A 21329-nucleotide genomic window follows, 5' to 3' on the forward strand; every position below is an offset into this window, starting at 1 on the left:
TATAAAGAAATTCTATAAATCCTGAAGTCAAGTTATTATTATTAAAATTTATTATTATAGACGATTAATTTATAGGCATTTTGCATCTAAGGCTTCTCCCACTCACAGATGCTTAGGAGGTAGTCTTGGAATCAGAGCCCTTTAGATGTGGTGCAACTTTCTTTAGAAAATAGGAAAAGTTCTGTAATTCCATGGGTAAGCCAGAAGATAAAATTGAAAATATAGCATATCAAGCATGTCCCCTATGTCTAACAAGGCTGTTTTGTGGAATCATCATAAAATCTATAATAATTCTATGTCAAAAGCAAATATACATGATGATCATGCATTCAAAGAAGAGACAAGAAAAAATTAATCACTATTAACACATTTCCAAAGCAAATCTACAAATTTTCCAGAGCAAATTTATTCTCTCACCAAGAATAAAAGCAATGTGTTTCCATATGAGTAAGCCCAGGACTTTTTAAAATACAATTTTATGAGACAAAGCTTACATTTCTAAAGATCTTCCAAAATATTCCTATTTCTTCCTCAAATGCAGAGACTGCTTCATTTCCTATAAATTGTTTTTCTACTTCTGTTCAAGAAAAACAAATTCATTAAAACTTTAAAGACTTAATCTCAAGTTACGTCTTGATGAGATCTCTGTGGGATGAAAGAAATCAAGGGATCACAATAACTGCTATTTTAAAATGTTCCTACAATGGAAACATAATTTGTTGATGAGAATGCACTGCTGTAGAGAGAACAGAATTTAAAAAACATGTTCAAAATATCAGTTTAAACCCTAAGGTGGGTTTCTGAAAAGTTAGGGGTCTTACTGTTTTTTTTTTTAACAAAAATTAAGCCAAATATCATTTAATTAGGCTGATTTTGTAGTTCAGATATGAGTCATACTTTTAAAAGAGAAAATGTAATCAAAGTACTTCCTATAAATGTAAAATATCACCTGTCATATAAATCTATTCTTGACCCATATATTGGCCAAAACTATTTCAATTTATAAAAATCTAACTCATATTCCATAAATCACATGATTAAACATTATTTCACCTTTACTGTCAACTTTCTTCTTGAAGTTTCTATTTCCTACGATATTTTCTTCCTCTATGCAAAAGGATATGTTTTATAATAAAAATGTTGAATGAGTATATTGTTAAACACTGTGCATCTACCAAAACAATGTAAAAGAATATTGAAATATTTTGAATAACCACAATTTTTGTAACAGCAGAAACAGGGACTCAGAAAGATAAAGTAAATGAAAATCAACAAAATCGGATAAATTACAATTACTACTTTGATTTATTTTACCATGTAGTGTATTTCTACTCCATTACTTTTTAAAGGGATCGGAGTATGAAATCAAATCTTTAAATTATAAAAAAATTCTGAAGATCTTTAGGTTTTAAGATAGATTTTTCCTGATTGATTATTCTTTTCATGTTCTGGTTTGAGGTAAGAAACTAAGTTATATAGAAATATAATAAAAACACCCACATCACTTAAAATACCTAGATTTAGGCTTAATCAATTGCTTTGCTCTTTCCAGAGAGGGTCTCATTTGAAAAATGAAAGAGTAATATTGATGACCTCCAAGGTTCATGGCCACTCAGACATTCAGAGATTCTACAAACACCTTTCCCTCCTTGATTATGAGTGTTACCCTTTGTCTGTAATAACTTCTGAGTCAAAACATACATCATTTTGTAGTCAATCATCTGTACTATTGTTTCTACTCAAAATAAAGCAAAAGGTTGGACATGAATAAGCATGTAATTCATACAGATGTACTAATAGTCTAGTACAGCAAATTAAGTGGCATCAACATTTAGGCAAATCTTCTAGTGTGCCTGACTAATACAGCCTTTTCACACATAAATAATGACTAAAATAATGACTATAAGTACACTCTTTTCTCATTAGAAAGTACACAAACAGAAATGTTCTAAAGGCTTTTTCATGGTTCAATGACCTCATCCAACCTTCCAGTTCAGGGTCTCCAATATTTCATTTTCAAAGATCTACAGTCCACACAGTGTCTAAGGGGCTCATTAACCCTATGCTGCCTATAGGTCTTCAATAATGCTATACGGTGGTCACTGCTGAAGTCCAATGACCTCCTTAGCCTATGCCTTCCTCTACAAGTTACCTCTTCTACTCTACCCTATCTCTGTTCTAATTATAAAATAATGATCACAATGATAATAATAATACCAATGGTTAAAGCTTTGACAGAAGACATCCAGTTCTTTACACTAGTTGATGTTACTTTCTGCTGTGTTGCAAAGAAGGTAGGAAAAAAAGTCAACTGAATCTAGTTCTAGTCTCAATTTTGACAAAACCTAGTTGTGTAACCTTAGATAAATTACAAACTTGCACTGGCTCCAGGATTTCTTATCTATAAAGACAGAGATTTTCCTGCACAAAAAGGATCCAATGTGCACCCTAGCCCTGAAACTGTGTGATGTGAGGCCATACCTAGTCATTTCCCACGTTTTCATTCTGTGTTACTGTTATTTTAAATCTGAGCCCTTTGCCATGATAATTTCAGGATCCCCACTGTATTTATACAGCTTCAATACTACACATACCAGAACTTGGTTAGCTAAGAAAAAAGAGAAGGAGAGATACTCAATGTGTCAGCCCTGAAATCAGAAATACAACTGTGGCCTTTCCCATCAAACGCTTGCCTTAGATTCACTTCCTAAGCCTCACTCCCCTAGAAAGTCTGGTCAATGGAACATGTGTCTCAGTGACAGAAATTCAGAGTGGAAATTCTTTATCAGGACAAATTATTCCACTTCACCACTTTACCATTTGTGAGTTACTTTGTTAGTTCACAATGATATGGCTTAGGAAGGCTAGTGGTTTCAAGAATCAGTCAAATATTCAGTGAATACAACATCAAAGTGATTATAAAACAGATTCAAATAGTTTTTCTTTTTGGTGTTTAGCAACTTCCTCCCAATCCAACTAAAGATTCTTCTGTGGAACTGATATGTGGAAGGTGCTATCTCTCTATAAATAGACTTATTCCATGCTATGTGAATCATGGTGCTGACAGCAAATCAACAGATTAATTATTTGGCTTTGTTAGTGAAGATAATAGCACACTATCATCTTCCCAAAATGCTTTTACACACACCACATGCCCATTCTTCTAAGCTAAGCTTCAGAACAAACTGAAATGGTATACAAATACACGCAGGTTGCCCTTGCACTGGGAATGTCTTAATAGGTCCTGCCATCTCTCTGCCAGATTGTTATTTTGACACTTTAGCTAAAGGAAGTCACCAGTCAGGATCCTCTCTGATGATGAACACTGTGTAGAAGAAAAAGGGAGGCAAATTAAATGAACACTGAAGAAAACAATAAACTCAGAAATTGCCTCAAATCTCTGTTTTCTAATGAGATGCTAAGGAAGAGCCCACAGGAAGCAGCAAATACAGTCTTTCCTTCCCATGCAAAATGAAGCCATGAAAATTAAGCCATGCAAAAGTAACCCATTGATCATCTCCAAGTCAACTCCAGAGATCAGGATCAGTTTATGTTACCCGTTCACATAAATCCACCTATCATTCTTATTTTCTTGTTTTTTAGAACAGGCTAACTAGGATCAACTCAAAAACGTCATATAATTTTCCCAACTAGAGTGCAAGCACGTACTTCAGAGATTGAGATATAAAAGTCACACTGAATTCAGAACCTTGAAGTTCTCTGTAGACCACATAAGCCCTAAGAAAAGAAGGCCTCCAAATTATCCCTCCACAACAGAACAGGTTATTTTATTTTCCACTAGGTGAGTTACTTTGTAGAGGTAACTCAAACTATTGCATAAATCTTTACTTTATAAAATGAACATGCTATACTAATTGGACATAAAATAATAGAGACTAATAGCTCCTGTCTTGGGATCATAATTATTTTTGTATACTCCTGAAATTTACTACTTCATCATCATCACGAAATAAGAAAATGAGCCTAGTATGGAGTGGACAATGTCATGAAAACCCAACGGAAAATGAAACAGGCTCGCTTCTTCACAAGGCTTAATCCCAAATTTCTGAGCTAATTCTGAGCCCGACTTGTCCAGACTTCCCAAGTGTCGCCCTTCATCCAGTGGACCCAACCACGTACTTCATTGCTGGAAACCAACAGCACACCACAGTCAGAGTTGCAAAGAGACAAACTAGCCAACAGATTACAGGGTAGGCTCCCTTTCTAGACAGTATTTCCTTTCAGTTGTCCACAATAGGGGTAGAGTATCTGCAGAATGCAAATGGCTCTGCAGCCACAACCCAGAAAACCAACAGTCTGATGGAAGCACAGATCTCTCTGCAATTCTGCTTCCATTCTCTCAAGCTGGGAACACTGGCCTGGCTTGACCTGGAAATCATCATATCAAAACTTTGGGTATTCAATTTCCCTTTGCAAGTAGAGACATATCCAAAAGCAATCATCTGCGGTCAGGGCTGCAGAAGAAAATTAGCTTCAGAAAGCCCATGCCATGAAAATCTCTGATCAAGCTGAAGTTTTCTTTACACTCCTTGAGGCCAAACTGTGTATACCGTCTTGTTCCCGCAATGTCTCAAAAGTGTGAGTGTGCTAAGTATGGTAATAGGACAGAAACATTAATGAGCAGAGTCCTTGGAGACCATGAGAGCGGTTGGAAGAAAATAACAGGAAAATGAAGACTGTGTAAAGGAAGTGAAAGGGCATGAGGGAAAAATGAAGAGGTGAGAAATTGACAAGGGCGTCTGAAAGATGCCATGCCAAGTGTTGCTGGAGGAAGAGTTGGAAAAATAATAAATTTAAGTTCATCTGGTGTCTACTAGGTGTCTATCATGGATTATGACGGATAAGGGAAGGGCTGTATTAATCTTTAGGTCCTCAGTGGGCAGCGTAAGTACTGTACTCTACAGATGGATGGATGCATGGATGGATAGATGCATGGATGGATGGATGGGAGAGCGGGAGAGAGAGAGAACGGATGAATGAATAAATGAATGAATGAGGTGGTCACTCCCCTCAAGGACTCTACAGGCTCTTTTGGAATAAGTGCATCTATACATATAATTCTTCTCCTAGTCAAACCCTGGATTGATCAAAGTAGAGTGTTTTTGCTGAATATGGGGAAAGAAGCTATTAACTGACAGAGTGGTTGAAAGAGAGAAGTCTGGAAATGAGAGAAGAGGGGTCAGAATGTAAAAGAGGAATCCTGGTTCCCTTCCACAGGGGTCCCGAGGTGCTTTGAGGAAGGGGAGAGAGGGTGTCCCCCTCTGGGTAGCCCACTCTCCGGGCTTCTACTGACCTGGTCTCCGCCTCACCGGCCTCTTGCGGCCGCTGCAGAAGCGCACTTTGCTGAACACCCCGAGGACGTGCCTCTCGCACAGGGAGCGCCCGTCTTTGCTGGGGCTGGAGCGGCGCTTGGAGGCCGACACTCGGTCGCTGTTGGACTCCCTCGCCTGCCGCTTCTGCCGGATCAAGGAGCTGGCTATCGCCGCAGCCATAGCTGCTCAGCGAGGGCCCGAGGCCCCAGGCTCTACTGCGCCCTCCGGCTCGCGCTCCGCAGGGGCGAGGGCAGGACCTCGGCGGCCAGGGACAGGGTAGTCGCAGGGAGGCAGTGCTAAAATTTGAGGAGGCTGCAGTATCGAAAACCCGGCGCTCACAAGGTTAGTCAAAGTCTGGGCAGTGGCGACAAAATGTGTGAAAATCCAGATGTAAACTTCCCCAACCTCTGGCGGCCGGGGGGCGGGGCGGGGCGGTCCCAGGCCCTCTTGCGAAGTAGACGTTTGCACCCCAAACTTGCACCCCAAGGCGATCGGCGTCCAAGGGGCAGTGAGGAGTTTAGTCACACTGCGTTCGGGGTACCAAAGTGGAAGGGGAAGAACGATGCCCAAAATAACAAGACGTGCCTCTGTTGGAGTGGCGCAAGCGTTGTAAGGTGTCCAAAGTATACCTACACATACATACATAGAAAACCCGTTTACAAAGCAGAGTCTGGACCCAGGCGGGTAGCGCGCCCCCGGTAGAAAATACTAAAAAGTGAATAAAACGTTCCTTTAGAAAACAAGCCACCAACCGCACGAGAGAAGGAGAGGAAGGCAGCAATATAACTCCCTGCGGCCCGCGGTTCTGAAGATTAGGAGGTCCGTCCCGGCAGGGTGAGGTCTACAGAATGCATCGCGCCGGCTGCGGCTTTCCAGGGGCCGGCCACCCGAGTTCTGGAATTCCGAGAGGCGCGAAGTGGGAGCGGTTACCCGGAGTCTGGGTAGGGGCGCGGGGCGGGGGCAGCTGTTTCCAGCTGCGGTGAGAGCGACTCCCGGCCAGCAGCACTGCAAAGAGAGCGGGAGGCGAGAGAGGGGGGAGGGCGCGAGGGAAGGAGGGAGATCCTCGAGGGCCAAGCACCCCTCGGGGAGAAACCAGCGAGAGGCGGTCTGCGGGGTCCCAAGAGTGGGCGCTCTTTCTCTTTCCGCTTGCTTTCCGGCACGAGACGGGCACAGTTGGTGATTATTTAGGGAATCCTAAATCTGGAATGACTCAGTAGTTTAAATAAGCCCCCTCAAAAGGCAGCGATGCCGAAGGTGTCCTCTCCAGCTCGGCGCCCACACGCCTTTAACTGGAGCTCCCCGCCATGGTCCACCCGGGGCCACCGCACCGAGCTGGTCTCCGCACAGGCTCAGAGGGAGTGAGGGAAGGGAGGGAAGGAAGGGGCGCCCTGGCGGGCTCGGGATCAGGTCATCGCCGCGCTGCTGCCCGTGCCCCCCAGGCTCGCGCGCCCCGGCAGTCAGCAGCTCACAAGCAGCAGATCAGATGGGGATTACCCGCCGGACGCAAGGCCGATCACTCAGTCCCGCGCCGCCCATCCCGGCCGAGGAAGGAAGTGACCCGCGCGCTGCGAATACCCGCGCGTCCGCTCGGGTGGGGCGGGGGCTGGCTGCAGGCGACGTTGGCTCGCGGCGGCTGCGGCTCCTGGCCGGAGCTGCCCACCATGGTCTGGCGCCGGGGGCGCAGGCGGGGCCCCTAGGCCTCCTGGGGCTACCTGGCGAGGCAGCCGAGCGCGCAACCCGGGCGCTTGGGGCCGGAGGCGGAATCAGGGGCCGGGGCCAGGAGGCAGGTGCAGGAGGCTGCCAACTCGCCCAACTTGCTGCGCGGGTGGCCGCTCAGAGCCGCGGGCTTGCGGGGCGCCCCCCGCCGCCGCGCCGCCGCCTCCCCAGGCCCGGGAGGGGGCGCTCAGGGTGGAGTCCCATTCATGGGCTGAGGCTCTGGGCGCGCGGAGCCGCCGCCGCCCCACCGGTTGGCTCAGCTGGAGTGCTAGCTCCGCAGGAAACTCGGGGCAGGGGCGAGAGCCACCGAGATGGCGGGTGGGACGCAGAGCCGGCGGCAGCCAGAGTTCTTCCCGCACCGCCCGCCGACCCACGGAAGAGCGAAAGAGCGCCCAGGTGGGGCCGAGCTGGGGGCCGGGCTCCTGGAGCGCTGGGAAGCACAGCGCGCTCTAGTCAGGTTCCCTTTCCTCGAGCCCTCCGCTTCCAGACTCCCTTCTTTCCTCCCTCCCTCCCTCCCGCCACCCCTCTCCCTCCTCTCTGTGTCTTCTGTCTCTCCCCTTTTCTCCTCTCTACGCAATCCTACGTGATTGAGGTTTGGATGAGAAATTCTCAGAGGCAGAGCGAGGGAACTGCAGCTAGGGTCCGCTCCGTCCAGTCCCTCCCACCAGAGAAACACAACCACACTGGGAGTTAAAGGACCCTAGGTGCGCAAAGAAGGGGTGAGGGATGGGGGAGCTGAGAAAATGCAGTCCACACTCTCTCCAATAAGCTTGAGCACGTAGAATTCTCTGTTTAGTTAGGAAGAAAGTGAACACTGGAGAAAGTAACAATGACCTCTTGGACCTTATCGTGGGCCCCACCTATGGCTCATTTTGGAACAGGAAAAAGTGTTTCCCTCCTTCTTGGAACGCAGATTTCTTGATTCTGTCTGGAAAGCTGCAAAGCAGGCTCAGTCCCTAAAAAGAGAGCCCAAATAAGCAGCCTGCACAGAGGATGACTCCAGGTGCGGTGAGGGAGTGATGTGGACAAGGACAGTCAACAACAAGCTGTGGAATGCAATCAGGTCTCCAGACGTGAATGTGACGACATCTGATGTTGGAGACACTGGGCAGAGGAGTACTCCAAGTTAAAATGCAGCATGAAGCATTAATCACCTTCCATTCATGCTAAAGTCTGGGAGCGGCTATTGGTTTCTAGTTACAATTTCTCTTCATATATCCCTAATCTCTCCCCTTCAGACACTTCACTAAGCATCTAGGGTAGTGCGGAAGGATTAAACGTATGATTTCCAAGCACAGACAGGTGTATGTTGGCAACATCCTAATAGAAGGCAAGGAAAATGCAGGCCCTGAAGCTACTGAAAATGGATGTGGGACCCAGAGGGACCCCAGGAGCTCGCTAGATATGAGAACAAAACTATGGGCCTAGCCAAGATTCACTTGGGCGATAAGACGGATTGAGCTCTGTGACGCTGTTCAGATCAAGCAGGAGTCTAACACCCTACAATGCCCGGAGGCCTGGACCTTCCAGGCTGCCAGCTGGGCAAAGCAGAGGCTGGCAGATAGAGGCTCATGGGACAAACAGCTGAGAGGAGGATTAAATAGGCAAGACATCCTGAGGAAAGGGAGAATCCCAGCTGTCATTTGGGAAGCACACATCCCCTGCAGCAGTTCAGTGTGGCTGAATGAAGACAGTGGATATATCCTTGGAATTCTAGCAATACAAAACAAGACACGTGAAAAAGACACATGCACACACACACCTCACATCCAAAAGCAAGGCTGAATGCATTTCCATATGTGCATCTCGATGGGGTGAGGAGCATTACTTAACATCAACTGGTAATTCTATCAATTAGGAAAATGTTCACATTCCACAAATAAAATTATTTTCCTTCCTTGGCTACCAGAAGACTTGTCTCATTCTTGAGCAAGGCAGACACAGATAATACAGTGGGCTTTGGGGGCTTCCTGCCCTTGCTGTTAAACACCCAAACAGACAAAGGTCAGCTAAGGGGAGTAGCCAGAGAAATAGGCAAGAGGGGGTGTATAATGAGGACTTCAGGAAATTATTGCTAAATTTGGAGTCTCTTTTATATTCTCAAAATGGGGATAATCATTCTCATCTACCTCGCAGAACTGAATATGCATGTGTAAGCATTCTGAAAACTGGAAAATGCCAAATGAATGAATAAAATATGGTTGGTTTTTTTTTTTCCCAAAGAAAATGCATGAGATTCACCTGAAATGCTTGTTAACATGCCGATTCCTGATGGTCTCTCAAAACACGAAGTGGAAGTCTGTATGGGCAGAGCCTGGGAATCTGAATTCTTAACAATTTCTCCAGGTGTCAAAGTTTCAGAGTTTAATGTATGTTTGTAACATAAATAATACTAGAAGACAAAAGTAAAATATAGTACATTTCTCCAGAACTGCAGTCCTGTGCACCACAACCCCACACCCCCTACAAAAGGCCTGGAAAGAGGATGTGTATTCTTTAGTCTTTGTTTTGCTGATTTTTTTCTGTAGGTTTATGAGATATGAGGGTGTGCTGATGCAGAAGGTAATGAATACAGAGGCACAGGAGAGAAGGAAGTTATGAGGAAAGATGAAAAAGCAGGTAACCGTTGCTGTTTGAAATTCTCTCTGTCTTAACATGACAACATCAAGTTAGGCATTTAAAGAACAGAACAAAAACAATGTCAGCTTTCTGAGAGCAACATTCTTTCTGTATTTAGATCTCTACTAAAAGAATATAGTGTTTTGGATTCAATCGGACAACAAAGACTACTTTTTTCCTCGCACTCCTGCAGCTATTGTCAGAGTGCTTTTTGGTTTTTTAAGTCATCATCAGCATCATTTACTCCATTTCCCCAGTGAGAAGAGGTGGTATAAAGAAATTTAAGAAGTTAGCTAGGACCTAAATATATGGATATTGAGCTCAGAAGCGATGCTTAAATCAGTTTATTTTATATATACAAATTCGTAGGTTTCCTACCTGGGCCACTAAATCTCATAAGTCTTCCTCCAAAGTTACTCGTACATTTCCAATATCTTTGCATTTTGGGATCAGGAATGAAATTAAGCCAACCTACTGATGATTTAGGTTAAATTAACAACCAGGTATTTTAAAGGGTTATATGTCAGGGATACCAATACTTTGATTTTTATGCTATCTTTCTTTGAACAACTTAAGAATTTCTTATTCCTATTCTGAAGACATTATGAGTGGAAGAAGTTTTAATTACTTTGAAGAAAATTGTCAAATGCACATCAAAATGATAATTGTGTAGTTATACTTAGTTATATATATATAGTCTATATTTTTGGGCTCTAGTCAAACAAATAAAAACATGGGCAGTCTTAATTATCTCCACATTTCGAAAGGAAAAACAGAGCTTTTTGGTCTTTTGCTTATTCATAGGCCAAGTCTTTCAATTTCCAAATCTACTATTAGGGCTGGTTTACACATTCATTTTAAACATTGCATTGTCCACAGATTACATCCAGGGCTCTGTCAGTTACCATGAAATTCCATACACTTCCACATTCTCTCTGCCCTCAACAAGCTTCCAGTCCATGACGTTATGAACTTTCTTGGCTCTTGTTTTAATCGCCCACTAGCTGTATGCTGCTGGACACATTATTCAACCTCTCTAAACTACATCTGCAAAATAGATACATAATAATACTAGCAGTACCTAACTAACTAGGCTCTTGAAAGGCTCAAAGAAGATGTGATAATAACGTAAAGTATGAGAATGACCATGCTGTTATTAAAATCTCCATTTAAATTAAGTCCCTGCCATAAAATACAGATTTCTTAAAACAGGAAAACACAACTTATGATTCATACACATCATCATTCACTCTTGGAATGTATTTAACGAAGGCTGAAAATTTACTTGAAATGAAAGATTAACCTTGACATTGTCATGGCAAACAGAATTTTCATTAGTGGAATATTGTCAATGTCCTTGTCTTGAGAACACAAAGAAGTCTAGCTCTGCTCATACATCATCTTGCCCTGAGATCAGGCCCCTGACTCAAAGTCGGGTGAATATGAGCTCACTGGGCTCTGCCACAGCAAATGGAAGAAGACCTTTTCTCCATGAATTTTATTATATAAAGTAGCTGTATTTCCACTTGCTTTTTTCTGACATATTGTCAGTTACAATAGGCTGACAAAAGCAATATAAACAACTACTTTCTAAAAATTTGTAAATTCCTTTATATAGCAAATTTATTCATGGTGCTTTATTCAACAATTCGACAACTGAATTACTACATGTTATATGTCCATCTGGTTTTGGTCATCTTCCAAAACAGAAAAGAGAATAGATTTAATTACTCTTTATGACACAGATGAAGGGTGGTATCCTCATTGCCCAAAAAGGGAAATTTTCAATGTTTTGGAGAATAGGTGTTTTGATAAGAAACATGGATATAATTAATGTGAGCCAATGATAAGTGCCCTACATACTTATAAGTGCAGTACAATTATTGACACATTGAATCCTTACAACAACTCTATGAGGTAAGTTCTGTCATATCACCATTTTATAAATGAAGAAACCAGGACAGAGAGGTTAAGTTGTTTAACCAAGGTCACCCAGCTAAGAATTGCCAGAGTTCAGATTCACACCCATATAATTTATTTCCAGAGCTTCCCTTTTACTTCTGTGCTATACGTATGTCAACAAAAACATAACACCATGAATAATTACAATCGTGTAATAAAGTCAATAAAATAAGAATACGCAAATCACATACATTTATGTAACCCTTTACTGATTACAAATCATCTTCCCATGTATTATCTCGCTGAGACTCTTCAACAATCTTATGATGGAAGCTAAAGGGAAAATAATAATTCAGTTTCACAAACTGAGACTCCAATAAGTAATGTGATCGCCCAAGGTCATACAATCAATGAGTGAAGATCTACGAGTTTAATCCAGGCCTTCTAACCTCAATGTGACTACTGCCCTAACTAAAGTAACCTGGAGGGGAAAAATGAGAATGCCAAATGTACTTCCATTCACTAGCTTCTAACATGGTTTCACATCGTGTGAATCACCTTGAAGAGATCATTTTGTGTTGGAAGGGAGAGGAAACAAGTATCCCAGATTCTCTCCCCGTGAAGCTCTTTCCTTTTTCTAGATGAGGAAGCTACTCCTGGTTTTACTATTGTTGGCCAAGATAGGGTACTATGTTTTCTTTGGTTCTAGGAGGGTGGTCTTGAAACACTCTCCTTCTTAGTTTAGTAATTCAAGTCGAGCTCAATAAGAAAATCATAGGGAAACTAAGTTAAAACAGAAAGTAAAGAAGCTTATAAGGGGAAAAATGTAAATTTCCTCCATTTTCATTTAAAGAAGCTTATAAGGGGAAAAATGTAAATTTCCTCCATTTTCATTCCTTAAAAATGTACATTGGTTTGGCTTATACCACCTAGGAGATGGTTGACACTTGGTTATTTTCCTTTATAGCTGGGTTAAGGATACTGAAAGACCTGTCACAACAGACTGCCCATCATTTTAGCCCTACTCTAAGTCCCACTGTCACTAATCTAGTGGCACCTTTTCCTTTTCAAAGAGAAACTCGGCTAGAAGATCCCTATTTGAATGTAAAACCCATAAGGACAGGGTCATTTTGTTTACTTTCTTACCTATTTTACTTTCTTGTCTATTTTGTTTACTTTCTTATCTCTAGTGCTTAAAATAATCTTTGCACATAGCCAGATACTCAAAAAATACTGAAATAAATGAATTAATTCATCAATCCATCCACCTAGATTTTTTAGCCAAATAGACGCATGGGTCATCCCAAAGTGAAGAATGGGGTATCAACTCTTTGCATCAGGAAATAAGCTCAGGTAACTCAAGGGTAGCCTCCATATTTCCAAAGTTGGTTGTTTTGTTTTATCAACACTCCCTAAAATTCTCTGCCTAAATATTAAATCTGATATCCTCAGAGGGTACATGGTACCTAGGTTTCTGATCTGATCAACCCCCATCCCCATATTTAGGCCTATATTTTCAGTTCTGATACTTCTCTTCTCTCTCTCTCTCTCTCTCTCTCTCACACACACGCACACACACACTCATGTCCACAGAAGAAAAGGAATATAATAAGGCAAACAGAGAGCCACAGACATCAGGTAAAATGAGCAGGCAACTTTAAAGTCTCAGTATGACTAAAATGACCTTAAAGTGGTTTAATAATCCTCACATTCATACTGTCACCCATGTTCACTGAGATTCTTTCTCCATAGGCCACTCCTAGTTGCTCTCATTTCTAAATTTAGATTCCAAATTTTCAGGGAATGGATCTTATTGAAATAGCAGTCTCTTACAGCACCCAGCACATGACTGACACTCAAAATATACTATTAAAACCACAATAAATTCATATTTTTGTCCTCTGTATGCACACAGCACCAGACACTGTGAAAGTAAGAGACAATTAATAAGAGATCTCACTGATCCTGCGTTCACAGGTATTTGATGTTGAGTAAGATTTTACTGTGATAACTAAAATATACTAACTGATTAGAAAAAAATCTGTCAGAGGATCAAATGGAAGTTTGGACAAGGTGACCAATAGGTCATTTCTTGTCTTAATTTTGTAGAATTCTCTAAGAGTAAAATGTTAAGTAGAAAAAGTATGCAATTTAGGGTAGATAAGTTGTCCTTACATGAAGCTACTTCGTCTGCCTGAGTTGAAGTTTATTTGCCTGTAAAACAACTACATTACAGGACCTAAATTCGTGAAAATAATAGGTTGAAATTATGGCACTGATTTGTGAAATGAGAAAAAGTGTGAATGAATAAATGAATGAACAGATCAGCAGACGAGTGGATGGATGTTTGTATGGAGGAAATACAGCATATTTCATTTAAATATCCCTAAATTAGCATTGTTCGGCTAAGTGAAATTGCTCCCAATAAAAATTTAACAAGATGTGGAGAGCTTGTTAGCAGATTAAAAACATTGAAGAATTCTAGGATAGTACATGAAAGCATGTAATAAAAATCTGTCACTCACTTAAAAGTAATTTTTACATAAAACAATATTCCCCTGTGCCTAGTATTACCCACTAATCCAACCTGTAACATGACATCAAGGAGGCATTGATGTAGATGTCTGTGTGTCTGCGAAGTCTACAGCCAAAACAGACAGATAGATATAGATAGGTATGCATTTTGGTGCTCAGCTATCCAGAAAAGCAGGTATAAGATAATGTGTAAGAATATTTCTTTTAACAGTATTTGCAGCAGGAAGAAATAATATTTTTCCAATGTTTTGGACAGGATAATCATATTTAAACTTGCAGTGTTAACTGGAAGGGATCTCATGAGGTCATCAGCCTACTCTAGATAATGTATACACATTGTAGTAAGCTAGCAACAGTTTAAGAGAAGAGATTTATTTAAAAGTAGGCTGGAAACTGTCTCCTGGTTGGTTGAGTATGCTAATGGCATGGCAATGGAAAAACAGCATGATCCTCACTGCATTTTGACAGTTCTTTCTCTCATTTCTTTAACAGGCCATAACCAGGAAATAGCCATAACTGGCCTTTAAAAGATAAGTAACCAAAAGCATTTATTATTTTGTAAGGACAAAAGGCAGGGAAAGAATGTTGACTTCATGCCAAGATAAGTAGAATTCATTACCAAAAAAAAAAATTCTAAAAATGATCTGTGTATAAGAGTAGACATAGAATTTAAGGGTAAGAATCTGACTTAGAATTTTTGTTCCTCCTGTAAGAATGTAGTATAGTGTTTTGCATATAAGATAGACACTGTAAGCATGTATTGATTTTTCACTTTGACTTAAAAATAATAAATGTTCAGGATGAATAAGAATAATCTCAAATGTCACCTTAAGCAAAACCCTAGGCATGCTTTTATTAATAGTGCAATCACCTTTGATCTCTGATAGCATGAGTTAAGTAGTGGCTACTAAAACAAGAAATAAATGTTTGATAAATATGGTAAAAAACACATGGTTTTAATCTAAGAGAGTTTCCCTTATCTCCTTTGTACATCCAGCAGATACTGAACTCTTGATAAAACCCTGCTGCAACCCTGATAAAACCCTAAGGTAAACCCACACCACTCTAGGGAAGGGAAAGGTTATGCCCTAAGTGAGGGAAACATCATAGTTTCAGGCAACAGCTAAGAGACCTGAGCTTTGGAAGGTGCCTTTAAACTCAAAAAAGAGGATGTGCCTTGTTCTTTTGTGCCTGGATTTTGAATAATTTGCCCATGTTTATGGTTGTGCTGACAGACAAAGGAAGAAATCCTCTACCAAGCATAATTAAGCCAAGAACTGCATGGGAAAACAATCTCATAGGGATTATTTTAAGATATTAGTCTGGAGTTGTGGACTCCAAAGAGTGAACCATATCAAGTTATGTAGATGTTAGATCCAAATTACTCTCCACATTGTAATTTTCTTTGTTACACACTGGCTTTCAATAAAGTATTATGTTAATGTTCCTACTCAGTCTCTCTTTTGCTGCCCATAATTTATAAAAAAGTTAATATGTCAATGCTTAGGCCAGGAGCTACATACTAAGTGGCACCATGGAAATAACAAACATAATTAATTAGAGCCTCCAAGCTGTATCTCTGGGGTGAGTTAGTCCTCACTACAAGACACTCTCGTTCAACACAGACTATGGAGAATTAACAGTATGATGTCAGTCAAGAAGTCGTTGGGTTTTCCTTACCAAGTCCTTATATAATTTCAGGCAAATCCTTTGAACCACAGAAAAATGTCAAAAAATTCTGCGTTCCAATTATAGGTTAAAAGTGTTTGAGGGACAGGAAGGATAGGGTAGGGAATAGAAGGGACATTGATCTGGTTTGAATCTGTGTCCGTGCCCAAATCTCATGTTGAATTGTAATCCCGGTGTTTGAGGAGGGGCCAGGTTGGAGGTGATTGGATCATGGGGGCAGACTTCCCTCTTGCTGTTCTTATGACAGTGAGTTCTCATGAGATCTGACTGTTTAAAAGTGTATGGCACATCCCCCGCTCACTCTCTTGCTCTTGCTCCAGCCATGTAAGATGTGACTCCTTCCTCTTCGCCTTCTACCATGACCTTAAGTTTCCTGAGGTCTCCCGAGTTATGCTTCCTGTACAGCCTGCAGAACCATGAGCCAATTAAACCTCTTTTCTCTGTAAATTATCCAGTCTCAGGCAGTTCTTTATAGCAATGCAAGAACAGACTAATACGGACATTAAGATTTATTAGACACCTTCTACGCACCATGCACAGTCCTGGGCTCTACACAGGTTATTTTACCTAATCCTCACAATAACCCTGGCAAGGCCAACATTGTTATTCACATGTTACAGTGGGAAAGAGAAAAGTCATAGAAAGTTAATTAATTGTCTGAAATATGGGGTCAGGTCCAGAATTCAAATCTAGTTTAGCTCACTCCAAATCCAAAGCTCTCTTCGTGACTTTTTTTTAAGATGATGAATCCACAAAACGAACTTATGAGGACAATTCATATTCTTGAAGTGTTAAAAAAAAAAAAAGGTAAGATAACATAATTTAAGGCCACCCACAGTCTAAGTCAGGGTCATCCATGCTGTTTGTTCCTTGGTGATCATGATCCCATTTGAAATACTAGTTAACAAATAGAGCTGGGGAAAGAGAAACTGAGAAAAGTGAGGCCTATGTTCAAGTGTTTGAAGAACTTGAATATCCTGTGTGTGCAGGAGATTCACACTAAGAACAAGATATCCTGTGTGTGTAGAGGCAAACTTGGATGCCTCTCTTCCACCCATGGAATAGATTGCATCGCAAAATGAGGAAGTGGTTTTCCCACCATCAGAGACTTTCCACTCAAGATCAGGAGCAATACCATGGGAAGTGGGTTCCAAGAAATCAGACAGGTATTCTATAAAATGATTAAGGTCAGCATTGCTGGGGGTGGAGAGTGAATCAAAATCATTATAGGCTGCATCCAAGGCAATACTTGGGAAAACTTTTGTTCATTTTAAAGGACATAAAAAAGGGAAAATAAGGAATCATGAATCAACAATAAAACTGATTGCTGGGGATGTGGGAGAAATGACAGAAGGATGGAAGATTCAAGGAGATAGTCATGGAAATCACATCTTTACCAACCCGGAAAGAAAGCACAGAGCTAAACACTTCTATGTGGCATCAAATGTGTATTGTAAAGGCTGGCACAATTGATTAAATAAGTAGATTTTTAACAAACGGTTGAAAACCTAAATGATAATGTTCCTCTGAGTTGTGGTATTTGAGAATAAGAAAAAGAAAACATATTAACCTATTAAGTTGTATGTGAGGAAAGCTCCCCCGGAAAGTCCAGGGTAAAAAGCTACTAGGTTGTTTGTCAAAACTACAGTGGATTCTGTGGAAGACGGTCATTGACTCTTTTGGATTCCTGTGTAGGAAAGATCCCAGTTTGGGGTAAGGCACCTCAAAACAACGAAAAGCTGATGAGCTTAAAGGTGAGCACAGAACCAAAGGAAAATGGTCGGGGGTGGAAATCGTGCTATTAGGAGCTCTGCTATGGTTCCCTCACATCAGGCCTTCTGCAGGTTAAGTGTTAGGCTCATATTAGAGAGTGTGAAAAGGAAATACTCACTTTAAGTTGCAGTCATGGTTGTTTCCCACGAGATCTACCAATTCCACTAAAAGTAATCACAGAGAAATCTGGAGACTCAATGATGTAGTTCAGATGTTGATCCCCTCCAACTCTTATGTTGAACTATGATCACCGATGTTGGAGTGGGACCTGGTGGCAGGTGTTTGGGTCATGGGGGGCAGATTCCTCATAAACGGCTTGGTGCCCTCTCCATGGTAATGAGTGATTTCTCACTCTGTTAGTTCATGTGAGAGTTAATTGTTAAAAAGAGTCTGGGGTGCACCCCCCCCTCTCTTGCTCCCTCTCTAGCCATGTTACACTGCCTGTTCCCCCTTCGCCTTCTGCTGTGAGTGAAAGCTTCTTGAAGCTCTCACCAGAGACAGATGCTGGTGCCATGCTTCTTATACAATCTACAGAATCACAAGCCAAATAAACCTCTTTTCTTTATAAATGCCCAACCTCAGGTATTTGTTTTTAGCAACATCAAATGGGCTGCTACACTTAATTATTGGCAAAAAGAAAGAAATATTTAAATCTAAGTACACACTCACAGCTCATCATATAGTATCTTTGATTTCATTTGTCAGGAAGAAAAACAAGAATCACAATTTGAAAAAACTCAAAACCAATTGGAGAAAACTGACTACAAACTGGAAAAAAAGTCTTACAAAATGTTTTATCAATAAAATGCCACAAAACACAATGAAGGGGGTGGAGAGATATTCAACGAGGATGGACAGTGGCCGCTACATACATGAAGTTAGCTTTAAAAGGCAACCATCCCATTTCCTGCTTGACAATGTTTAACTGACTCCATGCACAGTATTATCTTTAAAATTAGAAAGTAAGCATGTGTTCCACCAGCAGGTGAGAAAGTGGTGTGACCATAGAAAGGTCACTTAACCTCTGTACATCAATTTACTCATCCATAAAATGAGAAATTGTTAAAAGAATAACTGATGATCTTTATGATTTAAGTCCTTTAGTGAAGATTACTTTTGGAAGGGTTCTGGAACCACGTGTGACACTCAGTTTTAGAGATTCCAAACAATAAGAAAAAAAAGTATATAGTCCAGAGTACCCAAATATTTTCAATGCGATTGCTTACTCGAAAAAAAAATGGCTTTAGTAGCTGCAGCAAAGATTGTCAGCATGGAACACTATGCAGCCATAAAAAAGGATGAGTTCATGTCCTTTGCAGGGACATGGATGAAGCTGGAAAGCATCATTCTCAGCAAACTATCACAAGAACAGAAAACCAAACACTGCATGAGTGGGAGTTGAACAACAAGAACACATGGACATAGGGAGGGGAACATCACACACCAGGACCTGTCGGGGAATAGAGGGCCAGGGGAAGGATAGCATCAGGAGAAATACCTAATGTAGGTGACGGGTTGATGGGTGCAGCAAACCACCATGGCATGTGTATACCTATGTAACAAACCTGCACATTCTGCACATGTACCCCAGAACTTAAATTCTATTAATAACAAAAAAAAAGAGTAAATGACTCATCTCAACGAAACTCTCTTGAAGCTACTAAATTCTCCCAATTTTAGTTCAAACCGAATTCCTCTATCTCTGAATAAGTGGTGGTGGTGGTGAAGGAAAGAAATATGAAGATGTCTATTAACTGTGGAGATGGCCCAAAACAACATAAAGCTGTCCCTGTCATAGTTAGACTTCAAAGGTTTTTGCTTTAGTTATTTTTTTTTTTTTTGGCTTTTGGTGTTTTTTTTCCTGTGTACAATTTCTATATAGATAAGAAATCTTAGATAACTGTTGATGAACAGTTTTGTAATAATTTGGATAAAAGAAAGAGAGAATTCTATAGTGAGGAGAGTCAACAGAGGAAATACATTCTAATGGATTTGTTTCTAGCCTGAGCTGAATCTTTTTTCTGATGTTACTTACTCAAAATGGAACTTTGAACAAATTATTCCTCTTTTTTGGTCTCTATTTACTTATTCTTAAAATGAGATTAACCAGATGATTGCTAAGGTCTCTTTCTACTCTAAAATTCTATGATTCTAAATATAGTGCTCACCGACATCATATTACTTAAACAAAACAAAGTAGGAAGCATTTTCTGTCATGTTCCAAAGTAACTTCAGAGTAGTTAACTAAAGTGAAAAGAGCATTGGTTATCCTTCGTTCCCCAGGCCATTGGCTAGATTCCCTCAGTCCCCAGAAGAACTAAACTTGACTCATTATCTTGTGCCACAAAGCACTTCTCTATAACTCTGGATAAAGGCAATATTATTTAAAGCTAACATTTTTCGAGTGCTTATTATTTACCAGGAACTGGTCTAAGCACTTTACATGTATCAACTTATTATCACAACCACCCTATTAAATTGGTATTATTGTCAACACGTAAACAGAGGAACAAAAAAAAGTAACTTGGCTAAGGTTATACAGCTGTCAAAGAGAATGACCATGATTTGAACTCAGCAAGTTTGGGTTCAGCCTCTTACTAATCGATGAATAACATTTCAGTTATGTGGTCCCAGTGTAGTGGGGGAGGAAGGGTGCTAGTTCTGGGGCTAGTGACGGCTATGATAGCTCTTCTTTTTGGTTCTGTATGCATGACAGCTATGATAGCTCTTCTTTTTGGTTCTGTATGCATGACGGCTATGATAGCTCTTCTTTTTGGTTCTGTATGCAAAGAAAACATGTGGCTGGGCAGGGTGGGAAAACCTGATGTGAAGAATGCTCTCAGCTATAAGAGCTGGGAGCAAGCCCATGCTTTCCCCTTCCAATACCTGAAAATCTTCTAAGTAAGCCTTGATACTGACAGCTCCATGAGTTTATAATCCTAACTGAGCCCTGTAATAGCATAGCATCTCACCTCTACTTCCTTGAAAACTGTGGGTAAGACTTAATCCTGCTTCTGAAGCAGAATCAGGCCTAAATGTGTGGCTCACTAATTTTCTTTTTTGTTAGAGAGCCCCCTGTTGCATAATTTGTATAATTAAAGTATGTATAGCTTTGCTAAGCAATTCTCCTAGAGCTACTAAAATGTGTGAGTGTTTTTAGAAATTATATTGGCATAAAATACCAACCTCAGATTTTCTTTTTGGAGTGTTCAATCTTAGGGAGCCATTTTATAAGTAGGTATCTAGAAGAGCGACTTAACACAGCATTAAGTCGCTACATTCTCGGGTTTTTCATTCTAATGTATAACTGCTGTAAGCTTATTGAGAGAGCCTGGGCAAACAGCTTAAACTTTTTGTTTCTTAAGATCATTTCCAAAATGAATACAGCAGACTCTCATGACAAAGATTTAGATGCAAAGATTTAGATATGGAATCACAACATACAATACTTGGAATGGAAAGAACTTCAAGAATTATTCAGGCTTATGCCCTCATTTTAAAGATTATGAAATTGAAGACCGAGAAAGGTGCAACATGCTTTAGGTCACACAGTTCTTGCTGGCTTAAGCAGAAATACAGCCTAGGCCTCCTGATTCTACGATCAGTGGTTTCTCTGGTATAAGGTTTAATTTTTCTTTTTAGGCTTTTTTAAAAAGTTCTAACAAAAGCTAGTATGTACAAAATGACACAGTTTATAGAAGCTTCCCATTCAAGCCTCACAACCACTCAGTAAGACAGTTACTAGTTATTATCAACACTCAC

The 21329-nt window shown here is 40.8% G+C and overlaps 1 protein-coding gene across 2 annotated transcripts in view; it reads right to left on the reverse strand.

Annotated features, from left to right (window-relative positions):
• Positions 1-21329, reverse strand: part of FGF12 (fibroblast growth factor 12) — a 592491-nt gene that overhangs the window by 260381 nt on the left and 310781 nt on the right. The window contains exon 1 of one of the 2 annotated variants that reach the window (XM_054482313.2): positions 5315-7513. The exons of the other annotated variant lie outside the window; for it this stretch is intronic. Within the exon in view, the coding sequence (XP_054338288.1) occupies positions 5315-5513 (199 nt within the window). The 5' untranslated portion in view covers positions 5514-7513. Of the gene's footprint in view, positions 1-5314; positions 7514-21329 lie in introns of those variants that run through there. 2 annotated transcript variants of the gene reach the window in all.

Source organism: Pongo pygmaeus, chromosome 2 (genome assembly GCF_028885625.2).
Source record: "Pongo pygmaeus isolate AG05252 chromosome 2, NHGRI_mPonPyg2-v2.0_pri, whole genome shotgun sequence".
Lineage (NCBI taxonomy): Eukaryota > Metazoa > Chordata > Mammalia > Primates > Hominidae > Pongo > Pongo pygmaeus.